Source organism: Petaurus breviceps, unplaced genomic scaffold (assembly GCF_028583685.1).
Source record: "Petaurus breviceps papuanus isolate PSGF00001 unplaced genomic scaffold, PetGlider_PUasm1.0 98, whole genome shotgun sequence".
In the NCBI taxonomy this organism is placed as follows: Eukaryota; Metazoa; Chordata; class Mammalia; order Diprotodontia; family Petauridae; genus Petaurus; species Petaurus breviceps.
In genome coordinates, this window is record NW_027187460.1 from 34,901,683 (window position 1) to 34,927,043 (window position 25,361).

Consider the following 25,361-nt stretch of genomic DNA (forward strand, 5'->3'; position numbering starts at 1 on the left):
GATTAGGAAATTTAAATTTGGCAAAGACCTGGGAAATCATATAAGCCAGTTTCTCCCACTGAGCAAAGGAATGGCCTCTATGAAATCCCTGAGAGGTGATTATAAATAGATTGTAAACTCCTTAAGTGCAGGAACTGCTCTCTCTCTCTCTCTCACTCTCTATCTCTCTCTCTTTCTGTCTGTCTGTCTGTCTGTCTCTCTCTCATGCTTAGCCCCAGTGCCTGGCATATAGTAGGCATTTAATAGATGTTTATTTATTTACTGAGTAATAAAACCTCAGCTTGAATAGTCTCAGTGATAGGAGAGCTCACTGCATTGTAATACAGCTTATTGCATTCTATTGTTACTTTGCATGAATAGCCCGAATTAATTAATTAGTTAATAATTAATTAATAAGCATTACCTTAAATAAAGCTAAAATACACTTTTTTTGTAACTTCTAATGATGTGCCCTAGTTCAGGCTTCTGAAGTAATATTGAGCAAACCTACCCTCTTTTCTAGATGACAGCCCTTCAAGTATTTGAAGACAGCTATTAATTTCTTCCTGGTAATCCTTTCTTCAAGCCAAACATATTCAGTTCCTGCAAGCTTTCTTCACATGAAATGCTTTTAGGATTCTCACTTTCCTGGTCACCCTCCTTTGGACACACTCTAGTTTGTCAATGATCTTTTTCAGATCTGGTGCCCTGAACTGAATATACTAAGCCAGTTATGGTTTGACCAGAATTGAGTTGCTATTGTTCAGCTGTTCAGTCCTGTCTGACTCTTCATGACCTCATGGACCATAGCATGCCAGGCCCTTCTATCCTCACTGTCTCCCTAAGTCTGTCCAAGCTCATGTTCATTGTTTCCATAACACTATCTATTTATCTCATCCTTTGCCACTTTTCCATTTGCCTTCAACCGTTCTCAACATCAGAGTCTTTTCCAATGAGTCCTATCTTTTCATCACAGGGCAAAAGTATCTAAGCTTCAGTTTCAGTATTTGACCTTCCAGTGAATAGTGTGAATTATGTGATTATTGCTGTGACTGAATAGCAAATTCAATTCAATCCAATAAGCACTGAGGAATTTTTTGGTCCAGATTTGTGACTTAATTGGTGTAGGGATGTAAACTGATATTCTTGATGCAGCTCTCCAATTCTGTAACTTAGAGTCTTAGAGAGTTGGCTAGGGTACCCCTAGGTTCAGTGACTTGACCAGGGTCACACAGTCAGTATGTATCAGAAGCATAACTTGAACTCAGATCTCCTTGACTTTGAAACCAGACATCCACCACAAACATGGGCAGCATATTGACTTAGAAAACCACAAATTCACATTATCTATGTTGTATTGTAATTTTTATTCATTTTATTAAACATTTCGTGATTACATTTTAATCTGTGGGCTACAAACAAGCAGCAGTCTGCAAGTATGATACTTCTGTCCTGTGCCATGTTATCTCTCAGGCTGGAAATACAAAAAAAAAAAGAAAAGAAAAGGAAAAGGGGTGGAGGGCTTCCTTTGTAGAACTTACTTTCTAATGGGGGCAGAGAAGGATACGACATTTTGAATGTGAATAAGGAAGCATCTATTAAGCCCCTACTATGTGCCAGGCCCTGTGCTAAGTGCTAGAGGACACTAAGAAAAAGAGGAATCAGTAAAGTTTTTTCTGTAGAAGGTAGCATCTAAGTGGAGGCAGCTAGGATGCACAGTGCATAGAATATCATGTTTAGAGTCAAAAAGTCCTGTGTTCAAATCCTCCACCAGATACTAACTCCATGACTCTGGACAAAAGACCCTTTAATTTTTCTACGATGTGCTTCCACATTGTTGTTCAGTTGCTCAATCATGTCTAACTCTTCATAACCCCATGGACCAACTATCCATCAGGGGGGGTTTTGGCAAAGATACTAGAGTGGTTTACCATTTCCTCCTTTAGTTGTATGCAGTCAGGGGTTAAGTGACTTGCCCAGGGTTGCATGGTTAGTTAGTAAGTGTCTGAGGTTAAATTTGAACTCGAGTCTTTCTGACTCCAGGCCCAGTGCTCTAGCCACTAGTGGTCCCTGTCACATAGCGGGCACCTAATAAGAGCTTTGGGGATTGAATTATTGAAGTGATTAATCAAGTCACTAAATCTAGCCAAGGATAAAAACATATCTGGGTAATTAACTTTCTTCAGCCTCAGTTTCCATCTACAGAATTAGGATAATAATAGCACCTACCTCAAAGAGTTATGAGGAACAATGAGATGATATGTAAAGCCCTATGGAAATGCTATCAATTATTATCGAGGCTTGAAGGAAGCTAAAGATTCCAAGGAGCAGAAGCAAGAAAGACAGGCTTTCCAGGCATGGGGGGATAGCATCAGCAAAGACTCCACTGAACCAAGCCACAAAGAGCTCCAGCTTGGAGAATGTTGCACAGAGTAGGGTTGGGATACGTACGTGTCATCTCAGTTCCCCGGAGACCTTCACTGGCAGTGGTGCTGTATATTGCAAACACTGCTATCTGATACTCTGTTAAAGACATCAAACTCTTCAGCACTGCGGTAGATTCAGTCCCGTCAACTACCACCTGTTTATAGTCCAAAGGATGAGATAAGAATGAATAAGAATGAATCTGTTTTCAAATGTCACCAGAAGTTGAGTCAGTAAACCAATGTGATCTCACCCACAGGAGTAAATACAAACAGCAAGACACGAAGATAGACCATGTCCTTAGATGTCTTCTGCCATCTGCCAAACATTCTCTACCACCCTGACAGTCTGGCATCTTTGATTTGTTGCCTAGCCCTCCCTCGAGGGACACATTCACTTATGCTGAGCAAAGTTTATGCAACTCACAAACCAATGATAATACAAAATCATTTCCACTCAGTTGTCAATGTACATTTTGCAACATACAACTTGCTCAAGTCTTTTAGCAGCTTATTGGTTAAGGAAAAAATATAAAATAATTTAAAAGGATTTCATTTTTATGAGACCCTGATGATTTAAAAACTATAATCTGCTTCTCTGATATGTGGGAAAAAAAATTCACTCATAAAATCCTGCCATAAAAACAGAGAATTATAAAACATGCTGAGGTCAGTCAGAGACTAGAACAAAAGGAAAGGAAGATTTATTTTTTAAATAATCAGATTCTTTGACAAATCTTTGTATTGTGAATAGGAAGCTAGGAGCATGCAATGATCTGGCAGTATGTGGACTGCCCCTTCTTTGCCAAACCTTGGAGAATCTGGAGCCCAGCTGCTTCTTCATCACACTGTTCTCTTGTCATGTCCAGGGAATTCCAAATCTTGGATACTGATGGACTATGTGGTCACATAAATTGGGGCACTCATTCTATTAAGGGAGAAAACCTCAAAGATCCCCTCCCAAAGTAGAAAGGACGCTCAAAATAAGAATAAGGCTCTAATTAGTCCTAAAGTTTAAAAAAGGATGCCTGACTAATTATACTTCAATACTTCATGGTTGTTCTCTGGAAAGGGTATAAAGACTTATTGTCAAAGGACCTAATTACAAATCACAATTCTGTCATTTGGTGTCTGTGTGGCTTGGCCAACCTGTCTCTAGACCTTAGTTTCCTCATCTGTAAAATGAGGGGGTTGGAGTGATCTGTGATTTCATCAGAGGGGACACTCCCTGCACCAAAACAGATCACAGCCCCTATGCCATCAGTAGACGGTCTTCAAGAAATTCTCTGGCTAAAACATCAATTACCCTCTGGCTACTCTGGTGATAAGCCTATTTGAAATGGGCTAGGCTGGTCCTTGGACCATCTGTCTCTTCCCTATGTCCAACTTTAGGCCCCTACTCAAAGACTTTCTAGCTTGGCAGGGTAGCCAGTGCCTTCACTAATCTGGCATAGCCTTAGAGAACACAAAGGTGCCTCCATGCTATGAGACTGAATTTTAATAGGCCTTTAGTGAACTAACTAGTTTAAATGTTTTAAAGGTAAAGAAATTTTTTTAACAAAGGCAGAGAGCTCAAGGTAGGATTAGTGAACAGTTTCAGAGAGTTGTCTAAGTGATACAATTAGGGGATGGTCAGTGAAAATTGTGATAGGAGTGGTCTATGCCAACAATTAACCAAGCAACTTAAGGATTTCCCCTTTAACTTTTCACTTTTCAACTGGTTAATCAAGTCACTAAATCTTTTTGTTTACTTGTTTGGATTTTTTGGCAAAGAATTGTACTATTGCAATTTCCTTGAGATTTGAAGGCATGGGGAGCTCAGCATGCTATCTTTAGGGTTACAGAAATCTGACCAAATGGATGGATACTGGTATCACTAGAAGACTCCATGTTTCTTACAGTGGTTAGAGGGTCTTGAAGTCATCCCTCAAAAACATCATTTGCACGTTTCATTATTCCCCAACCCAGACTCCATCTTTGCTATTGCTTTGTCCAATGAATACTTTCAGAAGGTTTGCAGCTCATTTTACAGATGAGGAACTGAGGGGGTTAAGTGACTTACCCAGGGTCACACAGCTAGTAAGTGTTTGAGACCCGATTTGAACCCAGAAAGATGAGTCTTCCTAATTCCTAGCCCAGAACTGCGTCCACTGTGCCACTTAACTGCCCTAAAGCTAATATTTGAGGACAAATTTGAACTCAGGTCTTTTGAACTCCAGGCCCAAGACTCTATTGATAAAAATGTCTAAGTAATTAGCTAGTTCAAGATCAAGATGATAAACATTTATTAATCACCTTTTAAAGCAGCTACTCTATGCAAATGATTTGTGTTAGGTACCAAGTAAGTAGTTTACTATATATACTAGTAGAATGAAAAATTTTTGAAAGCAGGGGCTTTCTCAACTTTGTATCCCAAGTGGCCCTAGCACAGTACCAGGTGTACAGTGAGTGCTTAATAAATGTTTATGGATTGGTTGATACAAAGAGTCAGCCAATCAGTCAACAAGCATGTATGAAACACTTATATGTCAGGCAATGCTCTTAGCATTGGGAATGAAAGGCCAAACAAATAAAAATTCCATTTCTTCCTGAAGGGGTTTATAATCTAGAAGAATGACATCTCTTTTTCTTTTCACTAGTTAGTTCAGGGAAGTTTGTTCCTACATCTACATGGAGGTGATATTTTCCCTTACTTATCTACTCATGTAGCAAAAAGATCATTGATTCCTAGACTTGCAAAAGAAAAAAGACCCCAAACTCCAAACCCTGACATCTACCCTCCTTCACTGTCACCCTAACTGGACATTTGTCTACTAAGTACAGATTTAAAATCTTCAGTTAAAAAATATGTCAACCTCCTTACCTCCTCTGGTTTTCCACCTCTTGTAGGATAATATACAATTCTGTATTTTTCTACATTTCCTGGGGCAGGAGTCCACGTAACCCTAAAGCTTCTGGCGGTGACTTCAGATGTGACTAACTCCGTAGGAGCTCCAATGTCAGTCACAAGTGAGCCTAAATGCAAGGAACATTCAAAAGAAACAATACCATCAAAATGAGCATTTCCTATTTGGTTCTATGAATCAAGGCAAAATTAGCAATGGTTCTAATGAGACATGACTGTTGACAATAGAAAATCTAGAAAAATCAAGTCAGCAAACATCTATTAAGCACCTACTGTGCCATATTCCCAGAAATTAGCCAATGGCTGGCACATGGTTAAGTGCTAAATTGTCTTGACTTTGCTATAAGAGAAATGTTAGGTATGAGCAACTTTTCCTTAAAAAAAAAAGTTTTGCTGGCACTGATCATATTTTATACCACAATCAATTTTCAACATGTCCTGTTCCCCTAGGGCTCTTCCTTGTAACAAAGACTAAACCAACTGAAAGCAACCACATTTGACAGCATAAGCAACATTACTCACCAATAGTCCCTCAACCTTTATGCCAAGACAAGGGAAGTATGTTTTATCATTTATCTTCCAGGGCCAAGATTTTGCCTATATTTCAATTGTTTCACTGCATTAATTTCATTTTCTATGAATTACTGAGGCTGTTCCAATACTAAGAGTCAATCTGTATTCTGTTTCTTTGTCGATCAAAATTCACTCTGATGATCATGTTTTACTTACAGAAGAGCATTTCAAGGATTAGTCTCTCAGTCTATACTGATTTGTCCTTGCCATGATGGTAACTAAACTCACCTTGAAATTTGGGGATCTGTCTTTTACTAAAAGTCTAGACTTTTAATTTGCTGACTTTATATAGCTGCTACAGTAGTATATGATACAGAAAGCCACAAAAATTTTAAACTAAGCTTTCCAAAAGTATTCATAAGACAAAGGGATAGTAAAGATGGAATCTGGGTTGGGAAACAATGAAACATAAAAAGTGATGTTTTTCAGGACTGACTTAAAGACCCTCTGACCACTGCTAAAAACACTGAGTCTTCTAGGGATACCAGTATCCATCCATTTGGCCAGATTTCTGTAACCCTAAAGATAGCATGCTGAGCTCTTATGACTCATGCCTCCAAATCTCAAGGCACTTTGGGACAATCTACCTAGATTCAATTCAATCAAATAACATTTACTAAACACTTATTTTATGCCAGGGCTGTGCTATAGGGTAGAGATTGTAAGACAAATATGAAACAGTCCAGTGCTAAAGTACTTTACATTCTATTGGAATGTCATATAATATAATATATATATATATAATATATAATATAAACTTTAAGAAGTGTGAGTGGAATGAGTGATTCTATATGGGATGACTGCCCTCTGGATGGATAATTCATTCCTCCAAGCTTAGAGAACTTCTACAGAGTTTAGAGAACTCCCACACACTTTTTTTGGTCGTTTGTTGAGAGTCCTAAGAGATCAGGTCCAAATAAGGAGGCCCAGTCAAGTGGAACTCCAGAGAATGAGAAGCAGAGAAGAGATAGGTATTGAGGTACCCATAACTCATCTCCAAGTTGTCTCTTGGATCAATAATGGGGCCAGTTTTTGGGAAAGGAGCACATGGGCTTTTCTGTCTTGCCAACATCTCGATAAGCCAGAGAAACCCACTTATTGGCAGTACCATGAACTACTAGGAGGAATTGGGAAATCTCCTGTTAATTCACTACAACCAATATCACAGTGAAAAAAACATCCAGGGGTTAAAGCAGCCTAAAAAAAAATAAGATGCAGATTTTTCTGCTCTCATTCTTTATATTTTAGTTCTTACAGGATATAACACAGCTCCTTGAAGGCAGGAACTATTTCATTTTTGTCTTTGTATCACCATTGTTTGGCACATAGTAGGCATTTTACAAATGCTTGATTGCTTTAATTGATGGATTGAGGGCATAGGTCTCCTTCAGGAATCCACCAAAAAGGGGAGTCAACTTGCAAATTTTCGTATTTGATAGCAGATTATATGGGTGGTTCAAAATTAATAACTCTTCCTAAAAATAGGTGCTTCATTTAACTTTATACCTTTGATTTCCTTTTCCTGTTCTTCAACTCTGGTGCAAACTGTCTTTGTCAGGCCTTCCACAACTGTGTGCATCAGGTCAAACTCTGCCACATTGTAGACATGAGTACTATCGGGCTCAGAAGCAATCTCTTGGAGTTCAGCTACATCAGCATTTTTCACACCTTGCATTGAAGAGAAAAATCAGAAAAATTAGTATCTCATAAGAATTCAAGACTCAGGTAGCAGAATCAACATCCATGATCTAACCCAGCCTGTAATTAAAATTAATAAAATTATAGTGATCTGTAAGCTCCTCTTGAGAGTATGGACTGTCTTTTTCCTTCTATTATATTGTCAGTACTTGGTAAAGTAGCTGGTACACAGTAGGCACTTAGTAAATGCTAAATGACTGATAATGTTCCTGATTTTTTTAAATTAATTTTGTCCAATGGAAGAAAAGCCTGCCAGCCTTGGCATCAGGAAGACTTGAGTTCAAATCTGGCTTCAGACACTTACTAGCTGTGTGACCCTGGGCAAGTCACTTAATCTTATTTGCCTCAGTCTCCTCATCTGTAAAATGATCTGAAGAACCATTCCAGTATCTTTGCCAAGAAAACCCTCAAAACTGGCCGTGTAACCTTGAGCAAATTACTTAACCCTGATTGCTTAAAAAAAAAAAAAGAAACTCTCCTGGGGTGGCCAGGTAGCACAGCGAGTAAGAGTACTGGCTCCAGTGTCGGGATGACCTGGAGATCAAATCCTGGGCTCAGATACTCAGCACCACACCCAGAAATAACTGGCCATGTAACCTTGAGCAAGTTACTTAGCCCCGATTGCTTAAAAAAAAAAGAAAAAAAAAGAAAACCCTCAAAAGGAATCACAAAAAGTCACACACAACTGAAAAATGACTAAACAACAAAAGGAAAGCATTCTGGTGGTCCTAACCTCTTCTGTCTTGTCAAAGACCAAAGCCAAAGTTCTGTGATGGAGAGGGGCTTGTCATGGAGATAAAAGACCTGAGTTTGGATCCTAGATCCACAGCTTACTACCTTTGTGACCTTGGGCGAGTCACTTGAACTCATCTTCAGTTGTTCTCATCTATAAAATGATGAGGGTGAGCTAGATGATTTCTCAGGTCCCTTACAGCTTTAAATCAATGACTTTATGAAGTAAATTCTCAATTATCTAAGTCTAAATGTTACTTCCATTGAAGTATGCCTTTGGTCACTTTTCTTAACTTCTAAAACATGTACAGCAACTGCAATATTCAGCATTTTACTAAGTCACTAACTAGAAAACTTCAGGAATTCAGTGTTTCTGTGTTGTCCGATACAAACTGACCTAGGCCTTCCTGTGGTAACCAGATAAAAGCATGTAGATGGGCTGGGATTAGCTAAGGTTAGCTGAATGTTATTATTGCTCATTGTTCCTGAACTTTGCAGGAGAAAAAAAAAGACTTGCCCCAAAGGTCTCTTACAAAGGTTTGATTTAAGTAAGTGCTTTTTCTCTCACTCATAGAACTTAGGGAGAAAAATCAAAGGAAGTAGATAAGAGGAAGAAAGAAACTGTGCTGGGGAACAGGAATTCTTCTTAGTTATTTGGAATTCTTGATCCAATCTGAACCCCCAACATCCAAGATCACTAAGTTTTCACTGTATTTACAAAAATTGTTTGCTCAACAATTATGGTTATGAAATGAAGTTACCAAAAAAAAGGCAATATTTAACTAAAAATTTCAAACTATATCTGACTAATTTCTATGCTCAGCTACATTTAAGAAGGAAAAAGTAGTTTGTTTTAAAAACACTATCCATTAGTTTTTAAAATGAAATCAGAGAAGAGATGGTAAATATATTTACTACACCTTTGTTGTTTAAGCCCTTCTAAGGGAATTTCCTTCCTTGCATAAAAGAATAGAAGAATCAAGAACAGTTGCTAAGGTATTTCTGGCCTAAAGGCATTTCAGCATTAGCCTCTAAATTACAGAATTATTAACAATAATTAGTATTCTCCATATATGTGAGCATGTCTGTGTGTACACACACACACACACATTCTAGCTTTAATTATTCCACTAAATGGATACATGTGCAAACAGTGAAGTTGGAACAGAAAATACCAGTTTCAATAGCTCTGATAAAAACTTAGAGAGGCTTTGAGGCATATAGAAACCACATCCTAAAATATATTAAAGGTTTTCTCTGTCCAAATCAAGTCCATCTTAGGATGCTGAATATTATTTGACCTTATGTCTATAAGATTGGAGTCAGGTTGTAATTAGCAATATCAGATCATAAGATTTAGTTCTAGAAGGGATTTTAGAAAACACCTAATTCATTTCTCTCACTTTGCTGAGAAGGTAAATACACAGCAAAGAACAGAGAAAATCACAATTTTACAGAGATGAAGCGATATTACAGCTTGACAGAAATCCAAAGAACTCAGAAAAAGGCCCAAACCCCAAGCTGCATGGCATCCTTATTATTATTATTATTATTATTTTTGCTTTTTGGAGGGCAATTGGGGTTAAGTGACTTGCCCAAGGTCACACAGCTAGTTTTTGTGGTCAGTGTCTGAGGCCAGATTTGAACTCAGGTCCTTCTGACTCCAGGGCCGGTGCTCTATTCACTGTGCTACCTAGCCGCCCCCTTATTTTTTTCTTACATATTTTTTATTGCTTTCATCTATAAACAGATTGTTTAGCTCAACCAGCAGTCCCAAATTACTTAGATGTCCAACTTGTGAAACCAACTTGAATCAAACTAGGTTAATCATAGATCATTTTGCTGTTGTTCACTTATTTCAGTCTGATTCTTCATGATCCCATTTGGGGTTTTCTTGGCAGAGATACTGGAGTGGTTTACCATTTCCTTCTCCAGCTCATTTTGTAGATGAAGAAACTGAGGCAAACAGGGTGAAGTGATTTGCCCAGGATCACACAGCTATTAAATGACTGAGGCCAGATTTGAACTCATGAAGATGAGTCTTCAGTGCTCTCTCCACTGGATCCTCATATGACCCCAATCATAGACCACAGCATCACATAATTTTGTAGCTGAAAAGAAACTTTAGAAATTATCCAGTCTAGTCCCTACTTTTTTCCAGATGAGAAAACAGGACCAGAAAGTGAAGTCATTTGTCATAGGCCATAAAAGGATAGATGTCAAGTCTTGTGAATTCTGTCTCTCTGTAATATCTCTTTGTTCTTCTCTCCTCTCTATGAGCATCACCACCAAGCTAGTACAGGCTCTTATTGCCACTCTTTTTAATTATTATGGGGCAGCTAGGTGGCACAGTGAATAGAGCACTGGCCCTGAAGTCAGGAGGACCTGAGTTCAAATCCTACCTTAGACCCTTACTTAACACTTACTAGCTGTGTGATCTTGGGCAAGTCACTTAACCCAAACTGCCCTGCCTTCTCCCCTCCAAAAAGCAAAAAAAAATTATTACAAAACTTTCATTCTCTCCCCACATCCAAACTACACTTCACTGTCTTGTCAGATTAATTTTCCTTGCATACACTCCTTCTGTTATTCCTCTGCTCAAAAATTTGCAGTGACTCCCTATTACATATAAAATGAAAACACGTTTTCTCATCTGGGAAATTAGGGAATTGGATTATATGACCTCTAAGGTCTCTTGTACCTCTAAATCCTTGACAATTCAATTCAACAAGTATTTTTTTTTATTGCAGATCAACATGTTAGGCATTTGTGCTAGGTGCTGAGGATAGAAAGGCAAAAAACAAAATAGTCCCTATCCTCAAGGGCCTCACGCCCTTTTGGATGCTTAGCTGTCCCAAAATGGAATGAGCTTGTTGGGAATAATGGATTGCCCTTTAGTGAAAGTCTTTAAATAGAGGCACTGGTCTCAGATGTAGTAGAGAGTACTCCTATTCAGAGTCAGAGTCAACAAACATTCAAAAAGCACTCACTATGTGCCAGGAGCTGTACTGAGCACTGCAGGTACTGTCTGTGCAGCTACAGGTCACACTGGATGACCTCTAAGTTCCCATCTCACTCCCAGATTCTATGATTCTGCATTCGAGGCCCTGCACAATCCAGCAACACCTACATTCTCAACCTTATTTTAACACCATTCCTTTTTGTGTACACTACATAGTTTGGTTTGGGGTGAGGGATGGGAGAAGCAAGGGTGGAGAGAAATAAATGTTGTCATTGCCAACACAGAGCTAATGGTCTAGGCCAGGGGGTCTTAACCTGGGGTCTGTCAACTTTGAGAGAGAGAAAGAGAGAGGGGGGAAGAAGAAAGGGAGAAAGAGGAAGATGGATGGATGGATAGATGAATGATTCACAGGTGGATAGACAACGAGGTAGATGATAGATGGGTAGAAAATTAAATAGATGATTTATAGATAGCTAAATAGCTTGAGATAAATGGATGGAGAAAGACAGAGATATCGATGGATGGATCAGGTTTGCTTTGTAATCTTATACATTTAAGCATTTAAAAACAGTTTCTGAGGAGTTCCCAGGCTTCTCTAGCCTGCCAAAGGGGTCCATGACTCAAAAAAGGGGTTAAGAACCCCTTATCCAAGCATTCTGAAGATTACTGCTATACCTCATATTCAGTACTATAAAATGGAGCATGTAATTGTTCTGAAATTGTTTTGTGTAAAACAGTTTTATCTTCCTAGAAAATAGAAAGGTTTTTGAAGGCAACAATCATATTTAAGTTTCTTCTCTATCCCTTATAGCACCTAGGTCAGTTCTGGGCACATTGTAGATAATCAATCAATATGTGTTGACTAAATGACTAACCAATCAGACATTGATCTGATACTAAAAAGAACTGTGGGTGATCCAGAGGTATGTTTCAGGCCCTTTCCCTGAATAGGAGAAGTTAGAAAAATCAGTATAATGGGAAGAAATATCAGGGTATATATACTGAAACACAAAGCTTTTTTCAGTGGATAAATAACTTCTTTGTTGTTCAATCACATTTGACTCTTTTTGGGCTTTTCTTGGCAAAGATATTAGAGGGATTTACCATTTCCTTCTCCAGATCATTTTACAGATGAGGTAGACAGGGTTAAGTGACTTGCCCACAGTCACACACTTGACAAGTGCCTGAAGCTGTATTTAAACTCCCAAAAGAAGTCTTCTTGACTTCAGGACCAGCATTCCAGTCACTGAGCCACCTAGATAATTCCTAAGTAAAAATCACACAGTTTATTCTGATAGGGAGATTTGAATAGGCAGGGCCTGAATAAAGGCCACAAGGTCTACTAATCCAAAGGAAATAAGTACATTTCAATATAATTCAACAAACTTTTATTAAGCACCAACCACAGGTTGAGCACCATCGACAGTTAACGTAGACTGTAATCTGGGTGATTAAAGTGTTCTTAACAAGAACAGCCGATATTTGCAAACTTTACATTTCATCCTCCCAACAAACCTGGGAGGTCAGCTCTCTCCATTTTATAGATGAGGAAACCAAGGCTCAAATTTCTTGCCCATGGTCAGACAGCTAATAATATAGGATCTGAACTCATATTTTCTTACATGCTATCCACTATCCCACACTGCCTCAATAACACAATAAAATGGAAGAAAAGTGATGGTAAATTGTAGAGGCTTCTGAAACGCTGTTGAACGGTGCTTCACACAGTATTTCGGTATCTAGTTGGCTGCTGACTGGGACCTGGGGTTTTTTTTCAATGAGAATCTTTAAATCTAGAAGTCCAACTAACTGGCAAAGAATTTTTGTAAGCATAATCAGTCATGGGAACGCAATAGCCTCGAAAGAGCTGGCAGTTATCCGAATCCTATGCCACACATACCTCCTTTTATAGGAGGGACATTTAATAAATTATGGTTTCCCTCTAACAGAAAACAATATTGCTACTGCTCCACAGACTGCATTCCCTACAAAACAACCACAGAATCACAGAGCCTCAGCTGAGTGGGACCTTCAAACTCATCTGTTCTAAAAGGGACCTGAACAGGCATCCCCTGCATGGTATCCTAGACAATCCATCATCTGCCTGAAGACCTCCAGTGGTGCAGGAGACATGTTACCTCCTGAGGACCTCTATTTTTCTTTTGGACAGTTTTCATTGCTAGGAAGCTTTATTTTCTTCTTAAATCCATCCAAAATCTGCCTCTGCTACTTGGATTCACTAGTTCTTTGGGGCCAATAAATCTAATCCCTTTTCTATATGAGATCCTTCACACACTTAAAGAAAACTCCCCACCTTCCCTAAGTCTCCTCTTCTCCAGGTTAAAAATCCTCAGCTCTTTCTTTATTTTTAAAAATATATTGATATGCTGTATTTTATGCCCAGTTCTTTCAAATAATACTCTTTAAATTTTTTTTTAATATTTTGACTTAAACATGAAAGCAGATGAGCATTACTATAAATGAAGCAGGATGGAAAAAAAAAGAATTCACTCACAACGATGAATCTGTACCATGTAAAGTTTGCCTGTCCCTTGAAAAATACAACAAATTCAATATGCTATTTTCAAAGCTGTTCTTCAACCAATGTTCTTAAGGCATGGTCTCCTGCGTTACTCATCAAGCTGACCACTATCCTCTGGACTCTCTCCAGGACTATCTAGCTACAACTCCTTGGGAATTTTTTTCTAATTTTATCCCAAATATCTCTGTCAGCAAATAGGTAATATGCAGATTGACTTTCATAACCATAATCATAATAATAGCTATCATTTATATAGTACTTTAAGATTTGCAAAGTGCATTACAAATAGTATATACAGCAACTAGGTGGCATAGGGTATAGAGGGCTAGACTTAGAGTCAGCAAGACCTGAATTCCTATCTAGTCTTAGAAACATACTGGATGTATGACCCTGGGCAAGTCACTTAACCTCTATTTGCTTCAATTTCCTCATCTGTAAAATGGGGATAATAATGGCACCCACCTCCCAGAGTTGTCGTAAGAATTGAATGAGATAGTAATTATAAAATGTCTGGCACATAGTAAGCACTTTATTAATATTAGTTATTATTATTAATTATTATTATCTCCTTTGGTCCTCACAACAACCCTGGGAGGTGGGTGCTATTATTATCCTTATTTTACATTTGAGGAAACAGAGGTTAAGTGATTTGCCCATGGTCACACAGCTAGTAAATGTCTGCGGCTGGATTGGAACTCAGGTCTTGCTGAAGTTATGTTTGGTACTCTAGTCACAGGGCCATCTAACTTACATAAGCACTGAGAAAAGAATCTATTTGATTAAAATATTATTGAAACCAGTATCCATATTTGCACAACATTTGATGCTTTTCCAAATGCTTCTACTTGATCTCATCTTGTCCTCCCACCTGTGAGGTATACAAGGTTGTTAAATTTTTACAGGTGGAGAAACTGAGATAAAATAGGTTAAGTGATCAGCAGGTGCTTCCACAGCAAGTAGGTAGCAGAGTCAGAAAAAAAGAATCCAGATTTTCAGAGTTGAATTCCAATGGTTGTTTTGCTACACCCAGAAAAAAAGATGATTTTCTGTCTACCAGCTACTGTTGAACTACAGCAATGAGGCAATACTTACCAATGGCAAAGAGCTCAACCCCAGAATCACGTAGAGTTCTTGATGGGGGGATAATATCATCTTGAGATTTTCCATCTGTGATCAAGATGCCAATTTTGGATACTCCAGTTCTTGCTCCTGCTTCTGGTTTGAAACTATTTTCAAAAATGAAATTTAAGGCAAGACCTGGAAGTATAAAAATTAAATAACAGTCACTAACAAAACAGTCTTTCTAATCTGTAAAATTTAACCTCAAGATGAAAGTTAGCTTATGGATTTGAAATAATATGTTTACAATAGGCAAAAATTCATTTAATAAAGCTTCAGGCTTGATAGCTCAAATACAAGGGAAGAAATTCAAGTCCACACCAATGTAAAGAATAAGAAAAATAAAACATAGTATTATTTTAGGGACCGGTTTTTATGAAGAATTTGGACAAGATGGTCTATGGACCCTAACTCTCAGACCCAAGGAGATTGACTTATTCTGAGTTTAATAGTTTAAGCAATAGCAGCTCCATGATGATTCTCTGTGTGAAGCAAAGGACTATGGGAGAAACATCTATTAAAATGCTACATGATAACTGGGCTCATTTTCCACCCAGGAAAACCAGGCCTACCACAGAAGCACTAAATGATTTTTTAGTGGGCTAATGAAAATGTCATTAAATATTATTAAATTCCTTCTCAAAAACTGTGATTTCAACAGTACCTTAGCCTTTAAAGCCAATCACCATGTGGATTTTGTTTGAGTTGGAGAGTATTTGTTGCCTTGAAAAAAAGAGTATTATTGATGAATTTTGCTTTACGCTGCAGTCACATATATTTAGAACTAGAAACAACCTTAGAGTTAACTGAGTCCAATTTCTTTCTGTTCAAGATAAAGAAACCGAAATCCAGAGCAAGGCCACACAGTTAGTCAGTATCTAAGGCAGGATTCAAAGTCAAGTCTTCTGACTAAGTCTAGACTCTAACCTATCCACAACACCATGCTGCCTACCTCTCCAGTTCTATCCAGATATACTACACCCATACAATAGCAGTTAAGCTTTCTCTTATAGCAAAGAAAAATAATTATGGAAAACCAATTAACATGATGACCATCAATGTCTGACAGAGTATGCAGAGGTCTATACCTGTAAACTTCTGTCTCTGTTGAGAGGAGATGGTTATATTTCATTAGCCTTTCTCTGGGACAAAGATGGGTCCTTATAATTAGAATTTGGTTCTTTCATATTTTAATATATTTTTACATATATTTTATGTACTCATTTATATTTTCTTTTCATTCACATTTTACTTGTTGACTTTCAATGAAAAATATAGCATTTACCTACCATCAAAAATGGTTATAAGAAAGCTTTCTATATTACTTTTCTCTTTAACCTCAGTCTACAGAACCATTTCCCACTAAAAATTGGCTGAAAAATAAAAGGTGATGACTATGTCCTTTGGAGCTGTGATAGGAATTACTTTTCACTGGGGAAAGAGGTATCTTACTAATTTTTTTAAAGAATTTAAATTTTGGGGCAAAATGGTTTAAGTGCATAAAGTATAAGATTCAAGGAGACTGCTAGAGATTGGCAGATACTGGCGAATAAAGATTATCTTTATTTCCCTTTGGCCTAGTGCAGTCTTCTTTGGGACTCTAATTGTTTGTTTGTTTTTTGCTGGGAAGAAGGAAGAAATCTCCTAGCTTCACCTCCTGATGTTATATTTGGGGTAGAAGAAACCCAAGTATTTTTAATAATAGATTAGTTGAAATATGTTAAACAGATTCTACTAAGTAGTGGTACAGAATAACAGAAGAAGAGCTGCTAAGATTGGGGACAGCACACAAAGAAATACCTGTTAAGGTGTTTCCTCCTTTGTATGGTAGATTCCTGACAGCATCAATCACTGCATCCTTGGTGCTAAAGGTATTCAGATGCCATTCTATCCGAGGGTCACCACTGTATTGTGCAAGGCCTAACAAAGAAAAAGGAAAATGCCCATGGCAACAGATGAACTCACCACTGAGTTGTGGTTACTAGATTCCTCTAAACAAAGGCTCTCTGGAATTCACTTTGAAGAACTAACTGAATGTGTTTTTCATAGGAAAGAATCCCATCAAACTATATAACTAGTCCATATCCATCTGCTAAGAAAATTCATATTTTCTGGCCAAAGTGGGAAGTAAATTCATAACTGACGATATGATTTACTTAATTTTGTGCAGACAAAATGAATAGAATTTGCCTTTTCACTTCCCAGAGGAATGACTTTATTCAATGACTCTTTAAAGAAGTTAAATCATGAGTTACAAGATGAAATTAATACATTGTTCAAAGTTTTCCGGCGTCTTTGTTGGCCAGCATTAATTTGGCAAAGCTTCTCTTGGGCTGTGAAATTATGTCCAATTTTCTTAATTCCACATTTGGGAGGATTTGATTTCTCACAGGCCCTCCATCCCTAACCCCAAATGATGGATTGACTATTCAACTAACTATAATTTTATAATCATAAAAGAATAAGTTTATTAATTTTTATTATACTTAAGCTTTAAAAAAAACAGAAGGCTATGTTTTGAATGCTTGATGATTTTAATTCTGTACTTAAAAATACAAAATTGATGATGTTATTTATTCTTAAAAAGAAATTGATGGGGTGGCTAGATGGCACAGTTGGGGCGGCCAGATGGTGCAGTGAATAGAGCACTGGCCCTGGAGTCAGGAGGACCTGAGTTCAAATCCAGATTCAGACATTTAACACAAAACTATTCATGTGATCTTGGGCAAGTCACTTAACCCCAATTGCCCTGCCTTCCCCCTTCTAAAAAACAAAAAGAAAAATCTAAAAAAAAAAAATTGAGAGGCAGAGGAGGGTCAGGATGTGTGATTTCATTGGTATAGAGGAAGCTCCCTCTCCCAAAGTAGATCTGCAACTCTTCAACCTCTTAAAGACTACATAGGGTTCTGAGAAATTAAAAGCTTTGCCCAGGCCACAGTCAGTATGTGTCAAAGATGGCATTTAAATCCAAGTTTTCCTGACTCCTAGGATATACCACCTATGGATTTGAAATACACTGCAGTAAATTTTCCTTCTATCAATAACCTTGAGGTTTGGAACTGATCCTAAATTTCTCAAAGGCCATAGCAGGTAGAGAAGATAGAAAGACCCCCTTTGCAAGGACTAGTCTAGCTAACTCTGGAGGAACTCATCCCCAACCTAGTGTCAGAGTGATGAATTTTTCTGCCACAGAAGTCTCCAAAGACAACCTAATAAAGCTTAGAGAGGCTGCAATCTATCTCAATGGAAAGAGCATCCATGCCAGTGAAATCACAGATCCCTGAAGTATTGACATGGGCAAGCCCAAGTAAGACTGTGTTTACTCTTTCATCTTGTAAATGCTCGTGTCTTAACAAAGCAAAGGGCTATTAAACAAAAGAGACAAAGAAGCCCATATCATTAGTTGTGCTACAGTAAGAGTGCCATATTAGGCAACAGCCACACATTTCAAAGTGTCAGCATATATTGCAAGCCACTGTAAAAAGGGGTCTTACTGTGTCCGTAATGTCGAAGAATTTTACATTGAATTTATTGTCACTGATACCAGTAAAGTCATAAACATTACCTATCCGAGTTTTATTTTCTCCAACGTTGAAGGCTGTCACCAAATTTTCTAAGAAAAGGCGAACCAGTCTGAAGTTGAATCTCCCAATGCTCCATGAGCCATCTACCAGGATGACAATGTCAGCAATGGCTGGTGTTTTGCATACAAATTTGTTTTCTGTAAATAAAAGGGGAATAAATTGAGATCTATTAAATGAAGGGGAAAAACACACAAGTGACTATGTTTTAAATTCCTTCAGGTTCACCTTCCATAGCTTAGAATTAAGAGCCAGTCTGATTCTTATTATAGGAATGTCACCCAATTTTTATGACCTTTCCCTTGAATTCATTTTTGTTGTTGTTAAGTCATTTTTCAGGCATGTCCCATTCTCCTTGACCCAACTTGGGATTTTCTTGGCAGAGATAGTGGAGTTGTTTGCCATTTCCTTCTCTAGCTCATTTTACTGATAAGGAAACTGAGGCAGAGTTAAGCACAGCTAGTGAGTGTCTGAGGCTGGATTTGAACTCAGGGAGGTGAGTTTTCCTGACTCCAGGTCCAGCATTCTATCCATTGTGCCACCTAGCTGCCCCAAATTTATTTTACTAAGAGAAAATCACAGGAATGATTAGAGAATAAAGCCAATAGTCTGGAAATACTTTAGAAAAATGCTGGCAGCTTCACACCACCCTGGCAACTTACACCTTGCTTTCAGCTATTCTAGAACATGGTGTCTGTGTTTTGTGATACAGTTTGGGGCTTTGTCCTACAGGCTCTCCAGGAAAAGATCTAGGTAATGTCTAGGGGTGGGGTAAAGGCAATTAAGATTGGAAGATTTCCAGGAAGCAGTCTGAACTCTTGAATTCAGAATTTGTGTTGAAGAAAAAAAATACTAGGAGAGAAGTGTGGATTTTATGAATTTAAGGAAATAACAGATCCAGATGTTTGGTTTTGAAGAGACTGAAACAAAAAAAAGTTAAAAAAAAAAGGTTGAGGGTAGAATTTAGACTATACCTAAAATGGATGGAATTTGTAGCAGGACCAGGAGGTAAATAGCCATTTCCAAATTCAAATCCCCATTGATTGGCTTGTCTATATAATAATAAAATTCTGATCCTAGGATTATTTAAATATTCAGATAGATGGGAATTCAAATAGATTCATTTCTACATCAAGGAGACAGCATTTTGCCAAAGGAATTTCAGCATTTTTCGGATCATTTCTATATATACTTGGTACATCAGGATCCTTCTTTCTGGTTGAAAAACCCTCTATACAAATTAAGCATCTAGATCCACAGTAAAAAGACTAAGGTTGTTGTTTTTTGAAAAACTGTTTTTATCAAATCCCTTCTGCCAGGTCATGAGAGATGAGAGGTTATGGAGTTTGTAGGTGAGTAGGTGAGACAAATTTGTTGGTTGTTATCCTTCATTCTTAAAGAGGACCAAAATAACATCACTACTTTGGGGTCAAGGTCCAGTGTGAGGTACGGTGTGTCCACCTGTGGCTGATCAGACCAAAATGATCTCAGAAAGCTCTACCATATGTCAGGCACAAATTAACCATATGAACATTCGGCATGGAGATATCTCTAAATTTGGGCATCTCACATTTCTGAGAGACAAATTAGAACTAGCCAGAAGAAGGGGTACAAGGGAGAGCCAGAAGTATTCCAAATCTAGTCAAATTAAAGACAAGTTGTTGGGTAACAAAAAACCTGTACCTGAAGCTTCCTTATATAGAAAACTGGAACCTACCTGCAATGCCTAGGATGTCTGATTGGGACCTAGAAATCAAACCCAACTATAGATCAAATTCTAGCTTTCCTTTTGTCCCCCCAAATATGGCAAGCATCAGCAGAGACATAATCCCATTTTATTATTCAAGGAACATTTTTTTTCCAATGGAAGACTGTAAGAAGTCATCCAGTGAAAGTCAGCTTGGTTTTCTGACATAGCCTACATTGGGCAGTGTAATGTGACTAATCTAAGTGAAACAACTCTTCAAGAGCCCAAATTCTCTTCATTTTGTTCCACTTTGGGAATAGAATAGCTTTTATCTTTTCTCAAAATGTTATAGGTAGCTTTCAGGTTATTAATTTTCTACCTCCAACCAGAAGTCAAGCTTCTATCCCTGTGACTTTGCAACCCAGAAGCAGCTAAGTTGGCACAGTGGATAAAGAGTATTGGGCCTGGAATCAAGAAGACCCAGGTTCAAATCTGGCCTCAGATACTTTCTAGCTGTGTGACTGTGGGCAAGTCATTTACCCACTTTTGGCCTCAGTTTACTCATCTGTAAAATGGGTGCAATAATACCTATAGTAACTACCCCACAGAGTTGTTGTGAGGCTCAAAGGCAATAAAGATGTCAAATACTCTTCAAGTTTTGAAGTGCTGCATGAAATCAGTTGTTACTGGTAGTATTTCATGAAGATGCAGTTCATAGTACTTATGTGGTTTGCCTTGACAACAATCTGCTCTGTTCTAGTGGAAGGTAAATTTCTCCACCCAGGTAACATTTCTAAGTACTCTGTATACATACACAGATAAGGTTCTTCCTGATGACAGATGACTAGATCTGGGCCTCATTACTTTAAAAACTTTAGGCCAGTAATTGGGATTTAGATTCAACTTGTATTCAAGGGTCTCCTGCTTAAGGACAAATCTCAGTAGTTTATATAGGAGAATAATGTGAGCCAATATAAAAAAAAATAGCACCATTTGAGGTGGGACCACCATTACTGGAGGTCTTTTGGCAAAGCCTAGATACCTACTTGGGGCAGTTAGCTTGCAGATTAGATATAACACTGGGGCTTAGAACTGGGAAAACTCATCTTCCTGAGTTCAAATCTGGCCTCAGACACGTACTAGTTATATGACCCTGGCCAAGTCCCTTAACCCTGTTTACCCTATCTGCAAAATGGGCTGGAGAAGGAAATGGCAAATCACTCCAGTATCTTTGCCAAGAAAACCCCAAATTGAGTAACGAAGAGTCAGACACAATTTAACACAACAAAGGTCACTACTTGCCAGGTACAACATAGAAGAGATTATTTTTCTGTTATGGATTAGATTAGATGCCCATGGAGGCCTTCCAACTCTGAAATACCTTATCCAGTATTCTTTCCACTACACTTTAAACTACAGCATATCTATATAGTATTTTTGATGCAAGGAACTCTGGGAGAAGTAATTACCAAAGCAGAGGCAATTACTCCGAAACATATCCTCTTAGAGTTGCTTTAGAGGCTGAAAAGTTAAGTGATTTACACAGGATCTCACAGCCAGTACATGTTGGGAGCAGAACAGATAATGAACTCAGGTAGAGACTTAAAACTGGGTCTTTCTGACTCTAAATCAGGCTCTCTTTTCATTACAACATGATTCCTCTCATCTATTACTTAACAGTATTCAAACTTAAGAAATCACTCCGCTAATGTAAAATTATAATAATGATAGTCTGCATTTATATAGCACTTTTAAGTTTTACAAAATGATTTGCAAGTATTATCTCATTTGATCCTTACAACAATCCTAAGAGATAAGGTGCTCTTATTATCCTCATTTTACAGATAAGGAAACTGAGTCACTGAAAGGTTAAGTGAAAGGTTAAGCCCAGGGTCTGAAGCTAGATTTGAACTCTGGTCTTCCTGACTCCAAGTCCAACATTACCCACTGTGACACCTGGATTCTTTAAGAAAAAACAAAACAAAACAAAATCTCTTTGATGGATTAGTTTTGATTATAGCATTAACATTTTCAAACAAAGGGAAGCTATAGTTGCTGTTTTCCAAAAAAGACTTTTTGATCTACCAAACAAGTTACAGGTCCCCTTTGATACATTAAAAAAAAAATCACACTTCTTCAATGAGATATAATCTTTCTTGCTACCCAGACACCCAATCAGCTTAAGGTATCTGATGATATCTAGTAATCAGACTTGGATATACTAGTCTTGCTTGTGTTCATTGATATTTCCCATGACTTGAAATTGGAACTGAACGAAAAACAATCATTTACTGGCTACACTCAAACTCCGCTTATCCAGAAAACCTCATGATGACATCAACACAAATGTTGTTAAGCTTTCTTTATCAGTCTGATCTTTTCTTTTTTTCCCCATGAAACCAAGAAAATGGACAATAGGCAAGGATTTAATTCAGTAACTCAGACATTTAAAGGAATAATTACAAAATATTATTTTTACTTAAATTGCTTCTGGGTGAATTAAATCCAGTTTTCAATATATATATTTTTTAATTCTAAACTCATGGTAAACACATCTGAAACTTGTCCTTATAGAGAATTTCAATAGAAAGGCCACAGTACTACTACTGAGAGGACCTTAGGTAATCCCATAAAATAAGTATACATGAAAAGATGAAGGATGGGGTCCTTAGAGAATAAAAAAGGGCTGCTTTGTCATCTATGGAACAATGTTAACTTTGACAGATTTATTTGTTCTGTTCATCTAACAGATGAGTTTATCTCAAATCACTGCAGAGTTTTACAAAATTACAGAACTTAACACTGGTATAGTCCTTAGAGATTCTCTAATCCAACTTTTTACCCTGAGGTCTTCTAAGAGATCCCAGACAGATGATCATGCAACTTCTACTTGAGAGATATAACTCTTGGATGGTAAGTATTGTAAAAGAATGTACATATAAACAGCTGGATCTGATCAAACAAATCCTTGGAGTGCATGACCGCCCAAGGCAAACTATTCCAGTTTTGAACAATTCTTATTATTAAGAAGTTCTTCCGGATATTAAGCCAAAAGTGGCTTCAAAATAACTTCCACCCAAAAAATCTTAGTTCTGCCTTTTGAAACAGCATAAAATGAGTCTATTATCTCAACTACATGACAGGCTTTCAAGTATTTTAAGGGAACTATCATATCTCTCCTTAATTTTGAGGCTAAAATGTCCCCTATTGCTTCAATTCTTTCACATATAACATGGTTTCCAGATTTCTCACCATCGTGTTTGTCCCAGACCCTGACCTCTAAATGCATTCTAGTTTCTCAGAATTTCTCTGAAAATGTGGCACCCAAATAAAACAAATGAAAACAGCAAACTGCAGCCTACTGGCTGAATATCCATTTTTGTGTTGTCCATGAGCTTACATTCTTAACTTATAGGGTATACAAAAAATAAAAAAGGCAGGACATGTTTGGCCCATAGGCAATAGTTTGCCAAACCCTGCAATGATCCATCCACACAAAGTGCAGATCACAAATACCAAGTCTTTTTCAGTTAAATAAATACATAAATCAGAAAACAAAATGCTATCTTTATTTTTCAATGGCAAGTTCACTCTACTGGGAGTCAATCCTGGTTCTTCCATATCCTAAATGTGCTGCGCATGGTATAGTGACTCCATCTGTCTGAACCTCAATTTCCTCATCTATTAAAAAAAAATCGCATAACAGACTCCCTACCTCTGATAGTTGTCATAGGGAGTGTGTAAGATAATGTAAAGAAATTGTAAATACTCATACAAATGTAAAGTTGTGCTTATAGGATTAGACATGGTCCAGAAGATGTCTAATAGATTGTGGTTAGCTCCAGATTTTCAGATGGGAGGAAAGACCAGAAATGATTCCAAATTTGTGGCCTGGCATCAGCTGTCCTGATGGGTGTCCATGGTTCAACCCAACACAGGAAGCTATTCACTCACTAAATGATGATTTTTTTTCCCAATGTACTTGCTATGCAGCCAGACTCCCAATCAGGATGTCTCAGAAACTGCAAAGAATCAGAGTCACCACTGCCAATTTCTAGGGATTGAGGTTAGTCCATCTATGTCCTAATCTCCTAGGAGTTGGCAATTGGTTCTTCTGCTTCCATTCTGGCCTCAAGAATATTCCAGAGTCTCCAGATAGCAGAGGTCAGCTGTAGAAAGGGCCCACCTAAGTGCCTAAAAGCTAGAGTTCAATCAGTAAACAAGCATTATCAAGCATTTTCTATGTGTCGAACATTATGCTAAATCCTAGGGATACAATGAAAGACAAACAATATCTCTGCCCTCAAGGAGTATACATTCTAATGGGGCAGACAACATGTAAACAACTGAGAATATTTAAGATATGTAGTGTAAATTAAAAGTAACTCAGTGGGAAGGCATTGATAGCAGGGCAACCAAGAAAATCCTCCTGCAGAAGGTGGGGTGGAAGGAAGGAAGGAAGAGGTAAAGATGAGGGGGCATAGCATTCCAAGGATAGGGGACAGGCTGTACAAAGGCATGGAACTAGAACAAGTATTGCCATGTGTGAGGAACAGCATGTAGGATAAAGTAGTTGAATCCAAACTATATGAAGGGGAGTAAAGTATAAGAAGACTGAAAAGGTAGGAAAGCTTTAAATGCCAAACACAGGGTTGGTGATTATTGCAATCCCAAATGATTCAAATGGGTGGGTCAAGATTCCTAGCCATTCTTAGATTCATCTTCAAAGATAGGGCCTAAGGAAGAGGTGAGTAGCAGGTCACTCCATTACCAAGGACAGTCCTTCTGAACATGTAAGCATTTTATAAATACATCAAACTGGTCATAGCAAAACAAATAAAGAAAAAATAACCCCCTACAATTGCCTCATGTCCATAGTCTCCAGTACACTGTAGAAATAAAATAAATATGAAGCCACACAAAGGTCCTTAACTGTTTCATATCATGAAGTTGCTGGTGAGTCTGATGAAGCATATGGACCTCTTTTCAAAATAATGTTTTAAATACATAAAATGCATAGGATTTACAAAGAAAAACAATCATATTTAAATAGTTATCAATTTTTTAAAAATATATCCATGAATTCCCAGTACCTTAAACAATGAGAATATAACTTCCAAAGAAAACACACTCTTCTATCACTTCTTCAGATACTAATGG

The 25,361-nt window shown here is 37.8% G+C and overlaps 1 protein-coding gene across 3 annotated transcripts in view; it reads right to left on the bottom strand.

Annotated features, from left to right (window-relative positions):
- COL14A1 (collagen type XIV alpha 1 chain) overlaps window positions 1-25,361 on the bottom strand; it is a 253,970-nt gene that overhangs the window by 169,600 nt on the left and 59,009 nt on the right. For all 3 annotated transcript variants that reach the window (XM_069081354.1, XM_069081352.1, XM_069081353.1), the window contains exons 6-11: window positions 18,499-18,654; window positions 16,734-16,853; window positions 14,907-15,071; window positions 7,387-7,548; window positions 5,266-5,417; window positions 2,431-2,560 (exon numbers count right to left, since the gene is read on the bottom strand). In XM_069081354.1, coding sequence (XP_068937455.1) covers window positions 2,431-2,560; window positions 5,266-5,417; window positions 7,387-7,548; window positions 14,907-15,071; window positions 16,734-16,853; window positions 18,499-18,654 — 885 coding nt within the window. The remainder of the gene's footprint in view (window positions 1-2,430; window positions 2,561-5,265; window positions 5,418-7,386; window positions 7,549-14,906; window positions 15,072-16,733; window positions 16,854-18,498; window positions 18,655-25,361) is intronic.